Source organism: Aquarana catesbeiana, linkage group LG01 (genome assembly GCF_042186555.1).
Source record: "Aquarana catesbeiana isolate 2022-GZ linkage group LG01, ASM4218655v1, whole genome shotgun sequence".
NCBI lineage: Eukaryota > Metazoa > Chordata > Amphibia > Anura > Ranidae > Aquarana > Aquarana catesbeiana.
In genome coordinates, this window is record NC_133324.1 from 627,623,008 (window position 1) to 627,643,763 (window position 20,756).

The following is a 20,756-nucleotide window of genomic DNA, read 5'->3' on the forward strand; positions in this document are numbered from 1 at the left end:
TAAAGCTTACCTGCAGGTAGAAAGATGTGTCAACAGTGAACCAGTGTGGGGGGGAACTTTACTACTACTTTAAGGGTCAGTCAGACCAGCAGCATTGACCAATGCAGTCCCAACACAAGAACAAGGCAAGGGGGGGGTTATTTATGAAAAGGTAAAACCACTTTGCACTGCAAGTGCACTTGGAAGTGCAGTTGCTCTAAATCTGAGGGGTAGATCTGAAATGAGTGGAAGCGCTGCTGATTTTATCATCCTATTATGTGCAAGCTAAAATGCTATTTTCCTTGCATATCCCCCTCGGATCTACAGTGACTTTACTTTCAAGTGCACTTGCAGCGCAAAGTGGATTTGCCTTTAGTAAATAACCCCCAATTTGTCTTATGTTCTACAGTTTTAGCTTTCACACCAATGCAGAGCATGGGGGAGCACTAAAAAGATATGACATTGTTGCACTTTTATGCACATCGTAATAAGAATGGTCATCAAAGCAAGGGGAGAGAAGCTTTAAAAACACAAGCCATCACTGATATCTCTACTTGCTTATATAGAGTTCATTCTCAAACATCACAGTTGGGTTCCAGCTGGTTTCTAACAGATGAATAAGACTTACTGTACATTTTATATTCGAGGGTCACAGATGCCCAAGTTTCTGTTCTCCACAGAAGATACGTGGAAAGTAGCTGATTTTTTTGCCGCTATTCAGAATTTTCCATGACCCCTACAGAGGTGAATGAGGGTTTTTTCTAATGACTTTACAGAATACATAAATGCTTTAGTGCGCTTCATCTGGGAATAGGTTCACTCATTTGTTATTTGCAGGTCTTTTGCATGTGCAGTTCTGAGAAAAAAAAAAAAAAAAAAAAAAAAAGGCAAATGCCCCATGCAGACATACTACACCAGGTCTAAGAATGAATGCAATTACTCATAGATTTCAATACACAACTCAAAACAAGTTCCAGAATGGTTTATTAATTACAAAAACGATATTTACACAAATATACACAAAATTATATACACAATATGCCATGACCGCAAAAGCATATTAAACTGCACATAAATCGGTTATTTTGTAAAGATGAACAATGCTATATGCAGTACATTTAAGAACCAGACTGTACTATTTTATAAGCTCCTCCAAGGTCTATAGTTAAACATCTGGAATGCATGCAGTAATGGGCAATTTGTTCCCATGCATGTGTCATGTAGTACTAAGGTAAATGTAGTAGAGCCAATTGCAGTTATGCTAGAAACAGCTTTATAGATTCCAGACCAGGGAACCCTAACCTTTTTGGCAGATGAGCCACATCCATGTGCAATGCAGGTGATCAGTAGACAGACCTTTCAGTTGCCTTCTGTTATGACCAGTGAAGAAACAATGTTTTTCCTCAGTTTGTAATGACATGAAACGGCAAATCAAAAAAGGGGGATGGCACCAGTTAAAGTGTTACTAAACCCAGTAATATGAAAATAGTTAATCTGCCCTCCCCCCAGCTTATAAATTTTTTTACATTTACCCTGCTCATGACTGAGCCTATTTTTGAAATTTGGTGTTTACAAGTTAAAATCCGTATTTTTTTGCTAGAGCCCCCAAACATTATATATATTTAACAGAGAATAAAATGGCGATTGTTGCAATATTTTATATCACACGGTATTTGTGCAGCGGTGTTTTAAACGCAACTTTTTGGGAAAAGGGACAAAAGGGACCAAACAGTAAAGTTACCCCAATTTTTTTGTATAACGTGAATGATGTTACGCCGCGTAGATACCAAACATGTCACGCTTTATAATAGCACGCACTCATGGAATGGCAACAAACTACGGTACCTAAAAATCTCCATAGGCGACGCTTTAAATTTTTTTTTACAGTTATCAGGTTAGAGTTACAGAGGAGGTCTAGTGCTAGAATTATTGCTCTCGCTCTGACAATCGCGGCGATCTCACATGTGTGATTTGAACACCATTTACATATGCGGGCGCGACTTCTGTATGCGTTTTCTTTGCTGCGCAAGCTTGCGGGGACGGGGGCACTTTAAAAATTGTTTTTTTCTTATTTTACTTTTATATTAATAAATTGTGTTTTAAAAAAATATTTTTTTTGATCACTTATTGCTGTCACAAGGAATGTAAACATCCCTTGTGACAGGTACTCTTTATGGAGGGATCGGGGGTCTACAAGACCCCCAATCCCGCCTTTGCACTTCAAAGTATTCAGATCGCCATTTTCGGCGATTCTGAATACTGTATTTTTTTTTTTTTTTAAACCAGCACCATTGGCAGCCGAGTAAACGGGAAGTGACATCATGACGTCGCTTCCCTGTTTACTATTAGGAGGCTGGAACGAAGCTGCTCACAGCTTCGTTCCAGTCTGTCCCTAGCCGCCGGATTGGTCATCAGGCCACCCGATGGAACGGGAGGCCCGGTAAGAGCGGTGGGAGTCGCATCGGTTGTTATACCAGGAAAGCCGATCGCCGGCTCTAAAAAACAGTTCCGGGATGATGCCTGCAGCTGCGAGCATCATCCCGGTATAACCCCGGAAAGTCAAGTATACACATCTGCATATGCTCGGCGGAAAGGGGTTAAAATACTGCCACTATATACCTTTTTGGATGTTCTGTATACCACTGTTACATAAACTGCACAGTATCTCCAGTGCTGAGTGTTCAAGTAGGAGGAGCTTTCGACTACAGCCTGTATACACACCCATATGTGTGATGTCAATATCATGTGACCTGGCTATCTGAGAACAAGTAAATGTTCTCTCCAGTATAAAAAGACACAACTGAGCATGTACAGGACGGCTACTCTGCCTGTGTTAGTTGGCTTTCCCCAGATAGAAAGCGCAGGAGGGGGAGGATCTGTGCATACAGAATAAAACAACCTTTTTACACAATGCAGAGGATTAACATCTTAAGTTCCACAGTGAGTATAACAAGCATGCTATGCTGCATATACAGACTGATTTTACGGTTGTGGGTTTAGTAACACTTTAAAGTCATAGTAAACTCAGCTTTGTAATTGTTACCTGCAGGTAAGCGTATAATAAAGCTTACCTGTAGGTAAAATGATCATCTTCTAAATGTGCACCATTGAGGCGATATTCGCTTATGAGGCCACCAGCGCATGTGCTGTGGCCGTGACTCCCGCACGCATGCACAGGAGTGACTTCATTGCAGCTCAGCCATTCAAGCGGCTGAAGGATAGAAACCCGGAAGGGAGACCGTGTGAAGATGAAAGCCTCTGCAGCGGTGATAGCATGTTGCGGTGCATACTAGCACATTATATTACCTTGCAGGAGGAAGGTTTCTCTCCTTGAGAAGTTAACCGCTTTAAAGCTGTAGTGGCTACAAGTATACTTTAGGTCAGGGATACGCAATTAGCGGACCTCCAGCTGTTCCGAAACTACAAGTCCTATCATGCCCCTTTCTCTGGGTGTCATGCTTGTGGCTGTCAGTCTTGCTATGCCTCATGTGACTTATAGTTCTGCAACAGCTGGTCCGCTAATTGCATATCCCTGCTTTAGGTGTTGCCTTCGACAACTCAAAAGAACCGATTAGCCAAAAAATAAAAATAAAGTCCGATAAACACCAGTTTGAAAAAACAAAAATAAACACACTCAGTATTAGCAAGTTGTCATATCCGTTACTTGTGCTACCAAATTTAGTTGTCAGTGAATCAATGCTCTGTCCATGCAGGGCCCTCTCCCACTCAAGCTGCATATATATTGCTTCCCTTTGCCCCCTTACACCAGTTGCCCACATGAGCAAAGAAAAGCCATATGTGAGATTCTAATGACTCTCTGCCTGGCGATGGGCACCCCATTCTGCACTTTGGTAAAAAGGGGAATGAGTGTAATCTTGTGTTCTGTGCCAAAAGCACTGAATATTTCCCTTTACTCAGCAGTCAAAATGGAACAGCAGGGAAGAAAGGCAATCGTAAGCAACTTGAATAAGGGGCATATTTCCTATTTGTGCAAAGTACAGGTACACTGTCATAATGTAACCCCTATCCAATTATCGGTGAAGAGTTGCTTCCGTAACACTCCATTCATATTTTCAAGTTGAATGACTGTCACAAGCATCATGGCAAGCTCTCAGCCACTGGTTGGGGCTCAATGTATTGAGCACAATCTTGCAGTGTTTGGCCCCTTTCACATGGGCGCCTCCCTGGAACAGATTCTGCTTACTCGGGAGATCGCTCTGCTCATCACCACTGAGCAGGCAGATGACAGGTCCTGTCCACTTCACTGTGCAGAGCAGACAGTCGCGCTCTCCTCTATGGGGAAATCAGATGGAAACAGACCGCCTGTCTGTTTTCATCCAATCCACTGGACAGATAGAAAATAGGACCACCATCTGTCTGGTTTTTGCAGACAGGATCAGATCAAATAGCGGTGGATGTCAATGGACAGGTGTCTGCAGACATCCACCGCTCCATAGGGGAGACTGCAAGGTCTGATCAGGTCTGCCTGAAAAACTGACAGGCGAACTTGATCGGACAGCCAATGTGAAAAGACCCTGTCACCACGTATTTCTGTATCATAACCACAAAATGTATCAGGTACCCCTGAAAAAAAAAGAAAAAAAAGAAAAAACAAAAAAAAACAAAAAAACACACAAAACAAAAGTTGTGGACACTCATTTACCTATGTAAAGTAATGTAAACCTGCAAGTATCTGCCAACCAATAAATGGTGCACATACCACAGATTGGAAAACACAGATTTTAGCAGCTCTAAAATGTAGTCACACATTCTGAAGAGTTCACGCAAATGAACACCGAAGGACCGTTTGCAAAAAGAATACCACATGGTACCAACACCTGATTTTGGTCTTGGGACAGTTGAATACAGCCATAATCCATCACACAGCTGGTTCTTCTCACAATACACAAATTAGAAATACTTAGATTACATTAAAATGGAAAAGAAATGCAAACTAAAAAAAATAAATAAAAAAAGAAAAACCTGTCTGTCCAACTCATGTTCACATTTTAGAAAAATGGGCATTTAAAGGGATTGCAAAAAATGCCCAATACCAACCTTCATAAAGTACAAAAGAGTTAAAAGTGGTGTAATAGAGCCCAAAGTTATAAATAATACTAACACCACAAATTCAGAGTGTAACAGACAAATAGCCAGCATAAAGTATTCAGTAATGCAGTGCAAAATGAGCAATAAAGTGCCCTCTTACATTGTTCATGACACCAAGCTGGCCATACACACCATTTTAAGCCATTTCAGCCACTCAGACAACTCAACACATCTGAAGACAATCTACTAGTTTCTGCTGATACTAAGATATTACCAAAACCTTTAGTGGTAGGTTGTCTTTCCTATTTGGTTATTTCTGTAAAAAACTGGTTCAAAATGGCTGAAAAAGCCTGAAAATCATCATGTGTGCATAACCAGCATAAGGGCTTGCTCACACATCCCACCAGATTATCCTGCATTTTCGCAACATAGGCAAAAAAAAAAAACACTAGATAAAAAACGCAAAAAGCGGTGTGGCATGCTGAGATTTGGATGAGCAGCCTTATGTGATCCCATTCAAGTCAGTTGAATAGTATCCTTAACAAATGCAATGCAGCCCATGGAACATGTATGCAGTGCAGCCCATGGCAATGTTCCTTACTGCAATGCAAGTGGCCCATTGTAATATAGCGTAATTGAGCCCTGAAGGCCAGAAAGTTTGAACAATGCAGAGTTATATTCCCTTTCAAATTTGTGGAGCGCAGTCTAGCGGTCAGCAATCATATTACCTATTCTGTATATTAGTGTACTTATGTGTAGCATTGTATTGCCCAGCCTTCTTCTAGTTCAAAATACAGAACTAGAAAGGCTGGCTCGTATGAAGAAAAGACTGCTTGGTATAGAGTGAATGTTGGACATTTTGTGCTGTGTGTATAAACATACAGGGGCATGATTACGCCCATCTTCCACTTGATGCAAAGCCACGACTAAACGAAAAACTGACTTCAGAGCTCTTGTGCTTTCCCCAGGCCCCAAAGGGGACAACGATGGCTGTGCTGTTGTCGTCTGCCCCATACTGGATAGCCTGAAACACAATGCCATAAAAGATCATAAAGTGTTACAGTTTAATTTCAAAAGTACAAGATTCAGAACAATCCTCTTATCAGAAATGGCAACTTCGTATTACATAAACTGTACACAAAAAATAAATTGAACAGAAAGTTTTGCAAGTATTGTAAAAGAAAAGCTTGTATATTCAAAATGAAGTCTATTATAAAACACAGCTTAAGAAGAACCAATCAGTTGAATTTATGCAAAAATCCTGAATATTTGACTTTATAAATTAAAAGATATTTAACAGTTTATGCAATTTTAAAATTTACACTGGTTTAGTGTTGTATCAAACGCTTTAGCTTGAGTCAGGGGGTTATGTGTCCCCTGAGCTAAGGTCTGAAAGTTAACGCCCCCAACCGAGACTTCACACACTGGCCCACTACTTCTAAAGCCAGCCCTAGATTGAAATTTTGACTGAACCAGCCATATTGTGATCAATCTATAAAGCAGGCGGGTTGTACAGAAGTCGATCTATTGATTGCCATCTGTACATTCAGCCTGTTGGAATTTTATTTTGCTCGATCAGTGCCACCAGCTATAGCTGGCAGTGCTGATGAGCGTATTCTGACAGCCGAATCAGAATACAATAGCTCAACCGGAGGGTTTCGATTCATTTTATTTTGTTCAACCCACTGATTGAATGAAAGAATCATAAATGGCCTGCCTTAAAGCGGAGTTCCACACAAAAATGGAACTTCCGCTTTTCGGAACCCTCCCCCCCTCCGGTGTCACATTTGGCACCTTTCAGGGGGGAGGGGGGGTGCAGATACCTGTCTAAGACAGGTATTTGCACCCACTTCCGGCATAGACTCCCATGGGAGTCTACGCCACTTCCCGTCCCTCCGCGCTGTCTCCTGGGAATCACACAGCTCCCAGGAGAGAGCGGGGACCACTAGGGACGCGCAGCACGACTCGCGCATACGCAGTAGGGAACCGGGAAGTGAAGCCGCAACGCTTCACTTCCTGATTCCCTCACCTAGGATGGCGGCGGCAGCTGCCGAGAGCCGAGCGGGTTCTCGGCGTCCCCTGCCGACATCGCTGGACCCTGGGACAGGTAAGTGGCCATGTATTAAAAGTCAGCAGCTGCAGTATTTGTAGCTGCTGGCTTTTAATATTTTTTTTTTTTTTGGCTGTGTGGGTGGACCCGCGCTTTAAGTGGGGTACACACTAAGAAAAATCGGGCAAATGACCATCTGATTTTCCTCGTTTCACAGGAAATTGGAACCGATGAACAAGAATTCGTCCGAAAATTCTCGCACGACAAAAGCCTTTTTTGTTGTTTCTGATCATGCGCAGTCTCTCCTCTGATTTTTCTTGTTTTAAAAACAAACAAAAATCGCTCTGTTCCCGTACGAGAAAAAACAAAATTAGAGTTTGTCCTTTTTGTATGAAAAGTCGTATTCAGCTGTCATAAGTTGTGTAGTAACCTAAAACTGAAAAGAAATCTCTGCTTTCATCTACTTACTATGGTCAGTTTAACCCACTGGACAGGGAAGGACAAATTATCCCTACAAAATTATTTGTTATTGAAACTGTAGCCACAAAATGTTTGATATTTTGTTTAGATACCCTTGCTTGCAGTCGAGTTTGGGTTAATACTTACATGGTGGAAACCATGTAAATGTGCTAAAACAATTTGGGTGGCTACAGCGTTTCTCACTGTCCAACAGTACAAGTTCTACATACCTGGACAGGAAGTGACATCCAGGCTGGATGAACAATACTAGACATACTCCCAATTAGTAGGGACAGGTATAAATGGAAAGATTCGCTTTTCTGAAAGGGGGTTTGTGTGGGATTTTTGCTGTTAGCATTGCAGTCCAAATAGATAGTTTATGGTAAAGGAGGCCAATTTCTAAAAGGAAGGAGGCCAATTTCTAGTTATCCAACCATTTCAGCACCCCAAGCTGTATTTTAAGTTCCAGCAGTGCTATGGCACTTGAATATCATAAAAATCAGGTTAGAAACACTGGCCAGTTTGTCTGCTTTTTGTTACTCTTTACAGGGTTTTAGATTTACGGTAATCAATTTGAGCAGCAGCAAAGCAGTGGGGGAGACAGAGGCTTGCACAGAAGTTGCTACGCTGCATGTAGTATTATATCCCATGAGGTTATGCAACACTTACCTGTTCAGTAAGGACTTGCGCTGCTTCGGCAGGATCATGGCACTGATTGATTATGTCACAGATCTCTTGGCTGTTAACAATGAAGTTAATGCCATCTGTAGTTAATACTAAAAAGCCATCATCAGCATGATGCAGCTAGAAAATGGAAAACACACTGTTAAAGTCCATTATAAGAAATGTTTTATATAGTTACACATTTTAGTAGTACATTGTGCAAAATGAACTATATGTACACATGTGGCGTACTAATAGAAAGTCCAAAGACCGGAAACAAAAATGTAACAAAATTAAATGAGCAAACTTTTTTTTTTCTTAAAATTAAAGATGTCCAAGGGGGCGGAATAAAAAAAAAAAAAAAATTAAATAGGAAAATCATGGAATTTTATTCTGATAAGGCAATACTGAGCAGAAAAAAAAAAAAAAAAAAAAAAAAAAAAAGTTTATATCAAAAGGTTTTCAGATTTCATTTTGAAAATTGTAGTTTTAAACTGTGCAATTAGATGTGAATCACCTTGTGTATGTACTTTATTACATCAGCCAGCAAATCTTTTTCCTGCAGTAATAAGGCAGCGCTTTACTAAATCTACCAGTAGAGGTCAGCCTCTTCCCAAAAAGTACACTTCAAAAACATGAGATGCAAAGGATTTTTGAATACAGTAATTCCCCATATCACTTGGATGTTACAAGGATTATAAAAGATTTATGTAAATTAGCAAACAGTTCAGTACATGATCAGATCATCTATTCAGAAAAAATAAATAAAACAAAAAAAAAAAAAAAAACACCCACACACCTGCGTGTGGCAACACTTCAAGTGCACACAGTAACAAGCCACAAAATGCCAGCATTTTTAAAATTCCACAATTTTTTTCCTGGTGCCCATATGGCAGCACACCTTTGATAGAGCTCCACTTCTAAAGCACGCCCTCAGGACCAGTGAAGAGCATTCAAGGCTCCACACAGTCCCCCCCCCGCCCCTTTCACCTTCATGCACAAGTGAAGAGGTGCAGTGTCCATACCTCTGCCTAAATGTAGTTATCCTCTACTGACAAAGTCCACACCCCTGGACGTAACGCACATGGGGGTGGAGCCTGGAGCATGACTCCACTATTGGCCACCTCTTTGAATGTCAGCATACTGATTTGTGTTTTTATGCGATGATAGCTAGCACTGCTGGAGTGCCATGTATGCAAGTGCAATCACTTGTTTTTTTTAATAAATACAATCAATACAGAGCACTAGATTGTGTGTTCTGTTCCATTACATATTATGACCATGGGTTTGGAGGCTGGTTTGGCAATATAGGTGATATTGAAGCAGATACATCAGATCCACATCCCCAGTTCCCTTAAAAGGGAAACGGCATGTTTTGACCTGCCGGTAAAACAGGGGTCATATCAGTAAGGCCATTGTGTGATATATGTTGGTGGTGCACACTACTTTTCTTGCAAAATCTCACGTGGCGGAGGAGCACAGATTTTAGATGGAGATTACTGGCAGATTTACACATTCGTGAATTCTTTTATATGGACACTTTTAGGTTTGTAATTGAACACCAAGTCGTTATATTATTTGCAATTTCAATTTTAGATTGTGATAATAGATATTGCGCTACACAATTTAGATTGGAGTATTATGGGTGAAGAGTGGTGAACTCACTTAAGTGTTAGCAGCAATATACAGAATACATTATATTTCACTGTATATAAATAAGGGGGCACTAGTAATATAAGCTGTGACCATAAAGTGCTTGTGCTCAATATATCATATTATATGTGAATATATCATGCCGAGGGAAGGCAGTTATCAAGCAGCTATTTGGCCTATGATTTTTATATATTTTTTTAATAAAATGGAATTACACGGTGGTATTGCTTTTTCCATTTTTTTTCCTTGAATCAACCTACTAGCGGAGCATTTCCTGGATTATCCACTTGTTACCAGTAAGACCATCCATCACGGTCTTAACGAAGTCCCACCTGACCTTTCTTTTTAATTAAAGGGGTCATGGCGGTTTGGCAAGTAGGATACATAGGATATATTCTGACCACTTATACATAACATACATACACACGTTTTGCTTGTCCATAAATGCACATAGCACTTTCAAATGGTTGGTAGTTTTATTTTATGATGCATATGATGGTTTAGCAGTCCGGATTATGCCACACATTGTGGTGGTTTAGTAATGACTTGTCTGCAATCAGGTGCATGACAGGTCTGCTGTGAACACCATTTATCTGCTGGCTGTTTTTCTGATGCACAGTTTTGTTATAAACAGATGTCTTGTCTTCAGATTCATGTCTTTTTGAAAATTATGATGTCTTTTGTATGATGTATTCACATATAATATGATATATTGAGCACATGCACTTTATGGTCACAGCTTATTTATATACATCCCTAACTAGTCCAAAGTTAGCTCACCAAGCACTTTGAGGGGTAGCAGCTTTCTATATATTTTTTTGATTCTATATTTATTTGCACGTTTACCATAGCTTCCTCTTGAGTTTTACACCCATTTATTTTGCCTGCGCTGATTTTTATTTTTTTGGTGCTCCTCCCTCATACCATTTTACTCCCACAGAAAGCATAAATCTTGTTACAATACCTGTGCATGCTTCAAATCCAGGAGGCAGTAGTCCTGGTTCCTTCTTTGGGAAAAAAAAAAAAAAAAAAAAAAAAAAACACACAGGCTTCTACTCAACTCTTTATGGTTTCAAAAGGAAGCTGAGGATAGCGGCCGGTAAGAAAACACTAAACTATATATCTTTCTGGAAAAATTCAAAATAGAATCTCTCCATACAATAAAGCTGGATACCTTCGCTGGACCTCCACATCTCAAACTTCTGGTCTTCTCAGAAATATCTGAGGTTTGCAGTAGGACAGCTACACTAGCAATTCAGAAGCCTTTACACATAGGTCCTCATTGCAATTCTAGCCCCTCAGGGAGAAGGATCTCCATGTCCATCATTATCTGGATGATACTTTGCTTCTGGCCAGGGACCGAGAGCAGCTTCTTACTCACCGATTCTGATAACACTCTCCAGAGATTTGAGTGAATCATCAAGAAAAGTCAACTTTTTCCTGCTCAGTAGATAATCGACCTGGGAATACTCAACACTACCAATGCCTCATAATCTCTTCCACCCCAGAAGATCGAGGGAATTCTGGGAGCAACCACTTCTCTGTCAGCATACCAATGCCTCAGTCTGTGGGGCACAATGTCAGCCCATATACCGATGATCCCATGGGTCCATTGGCACCTATGTCAGTTCAGACTAGGTCAGTTTGTGATCAAACAGGATCTCAACTACATTGGATGCCGACAAGAAAGGGTGCAGAGAGGATGGGGTCCAGGGCAGGTGGAAGTTTTCAGCCAGGGGCATTATCTCAAATGTCCTAGAGATTAAGGCAGCATTTTCAGCTCCAACATCCCCGCATCCAGGCAGTCTCATTGAATGTACAACAAAGCAGCAGTCACTTACATCCAACACCAAGGAGGCATGTGCAGCAGAACACTTCTGCAGGGGGTGGAGCGCCACTCGGCAGACCTGAAAGCAGTATACCTCCTAGGCAAGATGAACATACAGCCGGTCCAAATTTTCCAGTTTCCCGCACCACAACAAGATGCTCTGGTATTTTCTTGGAACTGTAGTCGGGCTTTATGCTCTTCCTCTCAGATTCCTTTCGGAGCTTATGAAAGACGATACCTCAGTCATCGCCATTTTACCTTATTGGCCCCACAGGCCCTGGTTTCCCCTGGCAATGTATCTCAGCTTCCAGAAACCAGTTCCTTCACCTGAATCTGCTCAGACTTAATCTGAGCATAGCTTTTGAAGGGGGGAAAATTGGAGGACCTAGGCTGCTCCTCATGTAATATTGATAAGGAAGCCTTCTACTAAACAACATTTACGCAAATATCTGGGATAAATTAGTCACCTACCAGGAGGAAAAAAGACTGACATTACTTCTCCGCCAGTATCAGGGGTCCTGGATTTCCTTCAGCCTGGACTGCATCTAGGCCATAGCTTAAAAAGGTGAAGTCCAGCCTAAGCTCGTTTGGCTGGGCCTCTTCTCTGGGTCACAGGAGTGCAATTCTTTTTGCACTCCTGTGACCAGTTTTCAGCAGAGAGCGGACTTCAGTTCAGAAATCAGTCCAGGCACTGCATCATCACAACAATAAAATCTGCATCCGCCAGGTACCTGGACTGATGCTGTCTCACCCTTTCAGCCAGCTGCTGAGCCTGAGACGTCCGCTCCCCACCCCTCAACAGCTGAGCGCAGGTGGGGGGGGGGGGGGGCAGAGCGGAGAGCTGATAGTCCGCAGCTCTCTGCTCAGGGAGCTGAGAGAACCGAGCCATCAGCAATGTTCGATCGATTGGTTCTCAGTGCAGAGGCGCTGGGGGAATCGATGCTGTATACACAGAGGCAATTATAAATCGTGGGGGGGGGGGGGCGACACTCCAATTAGCAGCAATTTCAGCTGTTACAAAAATTAGGTGGGCAGAAGAACCTTTAGTCATTTGGTTTCTTAGAGCAGTGCTCTAAGAACTCAACTAACCAGGAAGAGTGTTTCTAGTGGGATTTGTCACCACTTCTGTTGGTCCAAAAGGCTGGACTGAAAAAAAGTCAGAACAATGGTTCTTATGGGACATAACATAACGCACCGATTCTTGCTACGGTGACTTGGAAAGCAGCGTCTCAAAACAGCAAGCCCTAGAAGCTTCGGGAAAGATCTCATTCTTTCCAGATAGGGTGATGTATCGGCCTTTGGAACATTTTATATTTTATTCTTAGAGTAGCAACGTCTTTTCATATGCTAGATGCCTGGGCCTTCCCTAACTTTGAAGAGGATTAGACTGGCAAATTACGTGAACTTGATATCAGAAGGACTGCAAGTACCTTTTTGCCACTGCACCATATAGATTGAAGAGACTGTCATCCCAAGCGGGGGGGGGGGTTGTGAAAGATGCTACTGACAGAATGCTGGCTAGCTAGATAAACTCATCCACAGATCAAGGAGCCTGGATCTTCCTTCAGTGGTGAGGTGACTGTGCACTCTAGAGCAGTTGCCGCTTCCCAGGTGACTTGCTCAAGAGTTTCCATGGAAACCATCTGTAAGGCAGCCTCGTAGTCATCACAGCATACTTTTCTGAGGCATTACAGGGTTAACCTAGGAATCCTGTCGACTGTGGACTTTAGTAGACAAACGATTAATGCTTCTGTCCCATTCTAATAAAAAAAAAATTGAGCATCCCCCAACTTATCAGCTAGTTATCACAGGTATGCTGCCACCAGGGAAACAGAAAACAGTTATATTCTTACTGTAATTTTCCTTTCCTGGTGCCCATCTGTGGCAGCTGACATGTCCACCCTTAGTATACAGCTTATTACAGAAAATGCAGGGGGCCTTGGTTGGTTTAGGATTTTCACTGGTCCTAAGGAAGAGTTTAGGGACAGAAAAAAAAAAAAAAAAAAAAAAAAAAAAAAAGGCAGTGGCTGACAAACTTCTATACATCAGCAGATAAGGCTGCCTATTCTGAAAGTATAGCTCTAAGAAAACTACTTCTACCGTAAACTGCTGACAATATGTTTATTACTTAATCTAAGTGGCAAGGTCAAAAAAGGCAGTGATTAGCTCCTGCAGGGAAGTGCAAATAGAACACTAACATGCAGTCACTTTGGAGCCACTTCAACCTGGAATTTGACAGCTATAAATTACTGCACCATTCTTTTTAATGCCGAGTTACTTTGTATCACATGCTCAGGGCACAGTTTAAGAATCGAGAGTTTACAGAGTAGTGAAATTATTATTTATGGTACTTATGTAGCGCTATCAATTTATGCTGTGCTTAAAACTGCTACAAGTGGAGAAATACAGGGTAAGACAACATGAGCCAATTTCTCACCTTCACTCTTTTAGTTTCAGGCTCTGCTATTACTCCCGTTGACTTGAGATCCAAATCTCCAATGCTTCTAGTCATTGCAAGTCTTCCATTTACATGGGGTTGTCCCAAGCTATTCCAAGCAACAAAGCCACCACATTCTCGAATCCTATGAAAAAAATAAAAAAAATAAAAATAATTATATAGGACATTTATTACAACATACCCTCCTAACAGGTTTTTTTTTTTTTCTTTAAAAAAATTGTCAAATAAATACATATTGTGAGTAGGTAGCCCTTCACATAGGTGGGAGATTTGGGCTGTCAAATCTGCCAGTCTTTATGGAAGAACATGAATATACAGTAGTGTATTTGTTCAATGTTTAAGGCCAATTTGCAAAAACACTTCCATTGTAAATACCTTGCATAGCTTGAATAAAGACCACACTCTGAAAGGGTCCTTAAAGTCCATGCACACTGGGTTTTTATTAAAAAAAAAGCCAGTTCCCTTGACAGGGGTTTAGGAGAGCCTAGGAATGTTTAGCATTTTTCTGCCAGAAAGCTCCAATCAATAAAAGTTTTCCTGCCTCTAAATGTTCTAACGTGCATGCTCCAGGTCAGCGGGACTTGGGGGGTCCTGTGTAAGTTCACCTTACAGATTTTTCACCAAGAGGGGAAAAAAAAAAAAAAAAAAAAAAAAAAAATTCTGATGGGGAGGAATCTCCAGCTGATTGACAGCATTAACTCTGTTCCTGTGAGAAGGGGGTGTGTCCCTTCCCTCCCATCAGCTCCCAGAGCTCTTACTGAGCTCTGCAGAGTGTAATTTCAGCTCTCTTCGCTCTTTCCCAGACAGCTCAGATAAGCTGTAGAGAAAAGACCGCAGATAAGCAGGTACAATATATGTAGTGTTTCATCTGTTTATGACCTGAGGCCAGTCACTTCACTGGGTATATGTAAGGGTTTACAATCGCTTTAACGGTTTGTACGTAGAAAGATCTCAGTAATCTCTGGCCTCATAATCAAATCAATATGAAATATTCAAACTGAGCCATTTTATACGCTGTTGGTGCTGGATGAGTCAAGCCTCAGGCCTTTCACATTCAAGCAGAAGTAGTATAAGGTAGCATCTCTTAAATTCATAAACTCTTAAAGTGGAAAGCAAGGCTTACTATTCTTAAAAATGTTCCCCCTTTCCCTCTACCTATCCTGTATACCCTACATAAAAAGATCTGTGCACTTAAAGTAGAATGTCCTTGTTGCTGATCTACCTTCAGCAACTATGCTATCATGTTCTTCTGAGCTCTGTAATTCCTCTGCTGATCTTGCTGAAAAACAGTTATTGCCCTGTGGTTTCCTGTTTGTAAGACCGCTGGCTGCTATTCCTACTGTATCCTTAGCCAGTGGTCTTGGCACTTCCCACCAGTAGTTCTGTAGAGCGAGCAAATAGAAATGTAGTAGGCGGAGGGGGATCTCACAATCCCCCGATCCGTGCCGCCCATGGAGGAGGTGTCCTCTCTCCCCCCTCCCTGCCAGTCACCGCCCCGACTCCACCCCCATCCCCGTCATCTCCGTACAGAGCGGGATCGTTATCAGAAATCATCCAGACACAGCGGGGATCTCGGGCTGTGACAGGTATTATATGTGAAATAGCGATCGCCGTAACATCACGCCGACCGGCACTGCGATTGAAAGGGCACTGTTCCAATGCCGGCGGGACATAACAGCCATCAGTATTTCACATACAATACCTGTCACAGCCCAAGATCCCTGCTGTGGCATCCAGGTGATTTCCAATAACGATCCCGCTCTGCACTGGTAGGTCACTGGTTGCTGTTAGAAAGATATCAAAGCTGCAGCAGGAGAAGGAATATTTCTAATACTGAATTACAGCAGAGTACAGTGTGTATAATATTATGGGACGTGTGTACAGTTCAGTAACGATTACATAAAGCAACTAAGGGCAATATGTTTATCTCCTGCTGTGTCTGGAGGGGAGAGAACAGACATGCTTTGCATTTATAAGGCTGTATGTAACCCATCATATTGTGGGTCACTGAGTAGTATGGCTGGCGAATGAGGGGGTGCGATTTAAGTTGAAATGGGCGCGTTCACATTTACATGTACAGGCCTAGTGTACCCCCCACATTCACTCCAATCCCAAAGATTCATGGGAGAGACAAGGATATGATGCAATCACTGTTCTAACAGATCCTCCCTGGCAGAATAGATGATGCATTTTTTTGAATTAGAAAGCTGACTTCCTGAAAATTCATTTAGAGTTTTCTCTTCAATGGTAAGGAATTTCACAAATGTAATAACTGTTTAGTGTTGTGTGGGGTGTTCTACTAATGGGGGATTTTTGAAAAATCCCGGAATTCTGCTTTAACCATTTTAAATCTGGTCTAGTCATGATCCAGCAGCTATGGCATCCCAGTGTCAGGGAGCTGCTGCAGAGGAGGAGAGACAGCGCCAACAGCTCCAGGGAATTTATAGCCAATTCACTGTGAAGCGCTCCCTAAGCCAGCCATACATGGACTGAAATTTGGTTGGTTCAGCAGGGACCGGATGAATTTCAAATCCATGCATGGCTGGGCTGGTTGTACAGAAAATCACTCTACTGATCGACTTCCGTACAATCAGCCTGTCCAATTTTCCCCACTCAATCAGAACCACTGGCTATAGCTGCCAGTCCTCTTTCAGAATACAAAACCTCAGGGGGTAGGATTCCCCCATCCACCTAGAATGTGTGGATGGAGGAACTGGGTCTTGCTTCCATTCAACACATTGATTTGAAAAAAAAAAAAAAAAAAAAAAAAAAAAAAATTCTTTAAAATTTTTACTACCACTGACAGTTTCTCTTTTCTATGCTTATTGCCCAAAGGGCCCCTACTGCCCTTTTCCAAGTTATCTGTATTAGATTTCTTTGATCAGCAGTTTCTTGATCACATTTGGCACCTTTTGTGGGGGCTGCTACCTGGTTGGATCGCACCACGTCACAAGTTTGGCCTCATTCTCCCTTGTCTTTCCCCTGCTGCCGGGCCAGTAAGAGCGCAGCACGCTTTGCGCATGCACAGTAGGGACCCGGCCGTGAACGGCAATGGTGGTAGCACCCGACAGTTGATGGAATTCAGCGATATTTCAAGGACAGGCAAGTGTCCCAATATTAAAAGTCAGCCGCTACAGTATGCGCAACTGCTGACTTAATTTTTAAAGAGAACCTTTAAAGCAGGCCCAATTTAAAAGCCTGCTGACTGGCTCAGGTGATTTAGTTTGAATGGAAAGAACAAGATGTGGCTGGCTAATATTACACTTATTAAATGTGACAAGCGCAGAAGGAACCTAGAGCTGAAGCGATGTATTTCAGCTACTCTACTTTATCCATTCAAGTCAGATTACTGTATCCAAGTTACACCTGAATAAAAGGTCCACTTTAATAAATGAATTACTGAGCAAAGGTATCAATTCAATGAACTTTTGGTAGTGTGATCTCAAGATGTGCTAAAAAATTTTGTGTGTGTATTTGGCATAAGAGTAAAGCGGTCTTAAAAGCACTGCCCAATACATTGAGATTTCACCTTAAAAAGTAAAATTGAATACTATACCTTTGTTTTTCCTCCTTTCTTTCAGGTGTGTGATCAATTGTGAGCTTCAGTGGTTTTCCCTTCCGACACAACAAAGCTCGGCTATCACCAACACTGGCCACAACTAGCTCAATGCCATCACGCAATAAAGCCACTGTTGCAGTGGTCCCACAGTTCAAGAGAGTTGCTAAAATACCATAAACAAAAGCATTATTACAACAGTAAAATTGGATGGTGCATTAAAAAGCACAATGCCAATAATAAATCATGATTCTGCATTCCTAACTTTATGCGTTAGTAGAAAATGTACACATTTGCATGCTGAATAAAACATGGCACAATACATGCATTATAAATACAAAATATGTTTCATGTAATGTAATTCAAGATTATACAGGAACTGTTAAAAGCTTAGAAAATTTCAAAATCTGAAAATACCATTCCTTTTAGAAGTGTATGTATGTGTATGCAGGATGTGTACTAACACCTGAGTGCAAGGTCAACCCCAAAACATTGTAACCCTTCCCAGCATCCCTTTTGGACCTACCATTGCCATTTTAATGGAGAAAAAAAAAAAAAAATATATAGATGGGTATATTGGGGGGGGGGGGGGGCGTCCTATAAAAGCTAGCAATCCTACTTTAAAAATGGGGGGGGGGGGGGGGGGGGGGGTCGATTTACTAAAGGCTAATAGGCTGTTCACTTTGCAAGAGAATTTTTCCCACATCTTAGTGAAATTTCTTAATTTTTATTTTTTTAAATTTCTTTTTTTTTTTTAAAAAGGTATTATTGCTTGCACGTGAGTGGATGATAAGTGTTAGCAAACCTTCTCATTCACTGAGCTCTGTGGAAAATTTCCTTGCAAATGAACAGTCTATTTGCCTTTAGAAATTTAACCCCACGTAATACATATTTCAACTATATCTCTAAGGGCCAGTTCACACCAGACGCAGTTCCGTGTGCTTTTTTTCTGCACTAAAAATGCATGCAGTGTGTTTTCCATGTATTTCAATGGCTCTAATTCACACCATGCAGTCAGTTTCTGGTGCAAAAACTGACCAGAACTGACTGTATTGGTCCAGAGAAAAACGGAACTGCATCTGGTGTGAACTGGCCCTAAAAGGATAAACTTCCAGTGTGCAGCAGGTGTCAAATTTCCTGTAATAAGCTACTTATATTTTAACCCATAGGGTCTGAAAGACCTCCGAAGAGGCACCAAGCTAGTAATAGGTGCAGAAGTCTAAGAACCTTACTATAAAATTAAAATGCTGTCGCCATGTTTGCCAAGAAGAGACATTTTAAAATTTGACAATTGCAAAAAACATGGCTGGCTAGAGAATCTAAAGTGGGGTATACACTAAGAAAATCAGATGAACGATTGTCCAATTTTCCTCGTCTCACAGCAAATCGGAACCGATAAAGGAAAATGGCTTTCTTGTTGTTTATTGTTTCTGATCATGCGCAGTCTCCCTTTTCTGATTTTACTTGTACGAAAACTGTACACATTAAAAATGAAAATTGTTCATTCTGTTCACCTACGATAAATGTTACACACACACTATAGGAAAAAAAAAAAAAAAAAAAATCGTATGATTGTTTGGACGAAAGCGCTCCACTCAAAATTGTTTTTTTTTTTATAGTGTGTACCCCACTTAAGTTATACTGTGCATCTATATCCAAAATGTGTGTTTTTTTTTTGGAGAGGGTTCATCATGAGAGCCAACTGATTTGAATAGAAGTGCACCAAAAGTCACATCATGATGATCCGACTTGTGCGCTGAGGATCTTGAAGTGGAACGTGGGGACAAGGTGCTATCCCCCCCATGTTGAGAGCATGTGTCCTGGTATGATCCAGGAGGAGGGGGTGCTCGCTCATCCCTTTCCTGACCTGCATTCTCGGATAAGGGCCTGGTATGAATTTTGGGGGGACCCCCACGCCGTTTGCCATGGGGGGTTCCCCTTTAATCCATACCAGACCTAAGGGGATCTCTCTTCAAGATCCTCAGATCACAAGTCGCACTGCAAGTCAGATCATCATGATCCAACTTCTATTCAAATCAATGGGCTCTCAAAAACAATTGATTTTGACATGTAAAAAAAAATCTTGACGCGGCTTAACAGCGTTAAGCTGCTTTTAGCAGCGTCAGACATTTTTTACAGCTCCTGAACGTACAGGCTGTCGTTTTTTTCTACTGCCCCTAAACGCTTATGCCGCCAAACCCCTCTGATGGTTTATGTGTGCATGGACACAGGCCAACATGGAGGGGAGTTTAAAAAATAAAAAGTCCGACACCCCTAACAGCAACTGTAAAAACGTCCTGTGTGCACGAGTCCTTAAAACACAGACCTTTTATGTTAAAGTTACAAATTGGCCTATAAATTGTAGAATGACAGAATAAAATGTGTAGCATTTATACAGTTTTTCCTTTATACTTCTTCACTTTTCGGCTGATAAAAAGGGTATTAAAGTTAATATGAAACCAAGTCCCAATTTAATGCCCAAAAGAGCAGAGCCAAAGCATGGCTTTGTCAAAATGTGGGCAGACCTGTCTTACAGGATAAGGGCATTTAAGCTCTTTTGCTAGCATTTTTAGCAGGAAAGGTAAGTAAATGGCATCCTTTATGTCGGGGACATGCAATTAGCGGACCTCCAGCTGTTGCAGAACTACAAGTCCCATGAGGCATAGCAAGACTGACAGCCACAAGCATGACACCCAGAGGCATGATGGGACTTGTAGTTTTGCAACACCTGGAGGTCCGCTAATTGCATATCCCTGCTTTATGTTAACAGCGACCATTCCTGCCCCCCCCCCCCAAGTCAAACCAAGGCATAGGTTTATAACAGATTGTCTTCACCATACAGAATCTGCGTGGCGACAGTGACCGTATGTATCGTGCCATGTCATAAATGAGATTATAGATGGCTAATGATTTAAACATTGTTGCTTTACAGTTATACGATTTTGCCATTCTACATTAAAGCAGGTGTTATTACTGTGAAGCCAAAAATAGGTCAAATTTGTAATTACACGAGGGGAAATTCCACACGCATTGTAACATACAGAGTCACAATTCTCAGATT

At 41.5% G+C, this 20,756-nt stretch overlaps 1 protein-coding gene across 2 annotated transcripts in view; it reads right to left on the bottom strand.

Annotated features, from left to right (window-relative positions):
* Positions 1–946: 946 nt before the first annotated feature.
* Positions 947–20,756, bottom strand: part of PPM1K (protein phosphatase, Mg2+/Mn2+ dependent 1K) — a 38,224-nt gene continuing 18,414 nt past the window's right edge. For both annotated transcript variants that reach the window (XM_073600866.1, XM_073600872.1), the window contains exons 4-7: positions 17,696–17,861; positions 14,119–14,263; positions 8,207–8,341; positions 947–6,052 (exon numbers count right to left, since the gene is read on the bottom strand). In XM_073600866.1, coding sequence (XP_073456967.1) covers positions 5,921–6,052; positions 8,207–8,341; positions 14,119–14,263; positions 17,696–17,861 — 578 coding nt within the window. In that variant the 3' untranslated portion in view covers positions 947–5,920. The remainder of the gene's footprint in view (positions 6,053–8,206; positions 8,342–14,118; positions 14,264–17,695; positions 17,862–20,756) is intronic.